This window comes from Meleagris gallopavo, chromosome Z (genome assembly GCF_000146605.3).
Source record: "Meleagris gallopavo isolate NT-WF06-2002-E0010 breed Aviagen turkey brand Nicholas breeding stock chromosome Z, Turkey_5.1, whole genome shotgun sequence".
In the NCBI taxonomy this organism is placed as follows: domain Eukaryota; kingdom Metazoa; phylum Chordata; class Aves; order Galliformes; family Phasianidae; genus Meleagris; species Meleagris gallopavo.
Genome location: NC_015041.2, coordinates 7,985,085 through 7,987,119, shown reverse-complemented (window position 1 = coordinate 7,987,119; position 2,035 = coordinate 7,985,085). Strand labels below are relative to the sequence as shown.

The 2,035-nt window shown below is 56.7% G+C and overlaps 1 protein-coding gene across 1 annotated transcript; it reads right to left on the bottom strand.

The window, feature by feature from the left end:
• Positions 1–96: 96 nt before the first annotated feature.
• On the bottom strand, positions 97–2,029 carry LOC116217522 (talin-1-like). Its single transcript, XM_031557225.1, has 3 exons — positions 1,988–2,029; positions 1,741–1,791; positions 97–321 (listed from the first exon to the last, which is right to left on the bottom strand). The coding sequence occupies exons 2-3, from the start codon at positions 1,789–1,791 to the stop codon at positions 97–99; spliced, it is 276 nt and encodes a 91-aa protein (XP_031413085.1). The 5' UTR covers positions 1,988–2,029.
• Positions 2,030–2,035: the final 6 nt, after the last annotated feature.

Genomic DNA, 2,035 nt, shown 5'->3' with positions numbered 1-2,035 from the left:
GCTGCCACTCTGCAGCCCCAACTCTCCGTCCAGCATCCAATGACCCCAATGATTGCTGACCTTGACCCCCAAGAAGAATGTTCCAAAGAACCAGGGTCAGAGGAAAGAGAGACTTCTAGTCTCAGTAGAAGCAAGGTGAGGGGTGGTGCTTACCTTGGTGCAGGCCACCAGCTGGGAGGTGGAGAGGGCACACTGTGTGGCAGCTGCAATCACCTGCGTCTGCAGGGCTGAGTCTTCTGTTTTCTGGGCCACGTTCTTGGCCTTCAGCACCAGCGCAGCGGCGGCGCTGGCCACAGCCTTGGCCAGTTGCATCAGCATGTCCTGGGAGGACGGACAGAGTCAGTCCTGGAGCCACCACAGAGCCAGGCACAGCCGCCTGCATGGCTTTCGTGAAATATTCAGCAGGGAAACATGAGATCAGGGGGCCTTTCCGCCACCCCTGCCTTGCGCCGAACTCCTGGTGTGTGCCTGGCAACACCTCCAGCCCATCCCTACAGCTGGGTGCTGTGGCATCTACCAGCACTAGGACACTGCCATGGCCAAAATCACCGCCTGGAGCAACTCAGCAGCACCGCCCATGATGTTGTCACAGGGACAACCCACGCAGCACCTCTGATCATCCCACAGCCAGAACCTGCAGTGAGGCCCCACGCTGCCAGGAGGCCCTGCAGCACACAGCAGGATCTTCCTGGCAGGATGCCCAGCACACTGCAGCCATCTGGATTCGCCCTCATGCCACGCTGCTGGATGCCACCAGCAGTGCTTGGGACAGGGAGCTTGGGCAAGGTGTATGGGTCACAGCTCCTCTCATTGCCCGTCTTCCTTCTGAGGGCATGCTTGCAGAACATAAACAAGACAAACACACCACCACCAGACTCCTGAATGAGCCCTAAAGCCGCACCCTCCTACAGCAACGCCACTGGCCACCAAGCAACATCAGAGCATCCCCACACCTACTGCAAGCCAAAGCCACTCCTGCTGCTGTCCATCACCCTGTCAGACATGGCAGCAGTCTGGAGAGCACATGCACCAAATTCTGGAGCCCATAATTCCCAAAAGCACAGCAGCTGCCTGAGGCAGAGAAGCAGCCACTCAGTATGAAGAGTCTGGAGGAAGGAAGCAAATACACTCGGGTCTGGTTGTGATACAGGCTATACATCCCACGATGTTTCTAAACCTGTCCCCTGCCCTGTGCTAGTTGCATACAGGATTGCATGGTCTTCAGTGAGGGCCCCCAGGAAGGAGCTGTCCCCCCAACTCCTCCTGCTAGCTCCTCCACATGCTGCCTCTGTCTCATTGCATCCCCCCACTAGCTGTTCTGCTCTTCTTGGTGTTCTCTCCAGACTTTGCTGATCATATTGAGGCCATGTAGCTGCAGTGAGCAGAAACCTCATTTCATGAGCACATTTTGGTCCACACTAGGTCAGGTTCCCTCTGCTGCCTCTGCTGTGCTGAACAGCTACAGGAAACCAGCATGGGAAGAGCTCAGCTCAGCAAAAACAACAACCACATGGCTTTGGCTGTCCCAGATCCCTGTTCTGGGCAGCCAGGCACTGCAGGCACAAGGTGGTAGCGGGGGCACTGACCCGAGTGCATGGACTTCTGAGAGCTGATCAAGAGAAAAGCAGATTTTCCACCAGAACCCATCTCCAAAGAATTCAACTGATTGTTTCCAGAGGAGCAGCCCTGATATCCAAGAGGGGCAGACATCACAAAGCCATGCCTACAGCCCCCTTTTACCGTCTTTGGGTCTGAGGAGGGCGGGATCCAAGCACGCCGACTTTCGGGCATCTACATGGGAATCCACAAGATAAGAGGCATTACATGACAGCGGATCGAAGGGCAGGGATGGGAATTGGCCTGTCTGCTCCCCCGGCACAGTCACTGTGCACAGGTCAAGCTTCAGCACGGACCTCTTCTGGGGCTCCTGTGCAGGGCAGAAGGATTTTCCAAGCGTATGTCCCCAAGCACAGCCAGAGCCGCTCACCTGGAACCGAGGGTCAGTGTCGCTTTCCCCGATCTGCTGCAGCAGCTC

Coding starts and splice junctions, on each gene's coding strand:
- LOC116217522 (XM_031557225.1), bottom strand. CDS start 1,791: ATGCCCGAAAGTCGGCGTGCTTGGATCCCGCCCTCCTCAGACCCAAAG. Junction 322..1,740: donor CCTCCTCAGACCCAAAGACG/GTAAAAGGGGGC, acceptor CCGTCCTCCCAG/GACATGCTGATGCAACTGGC.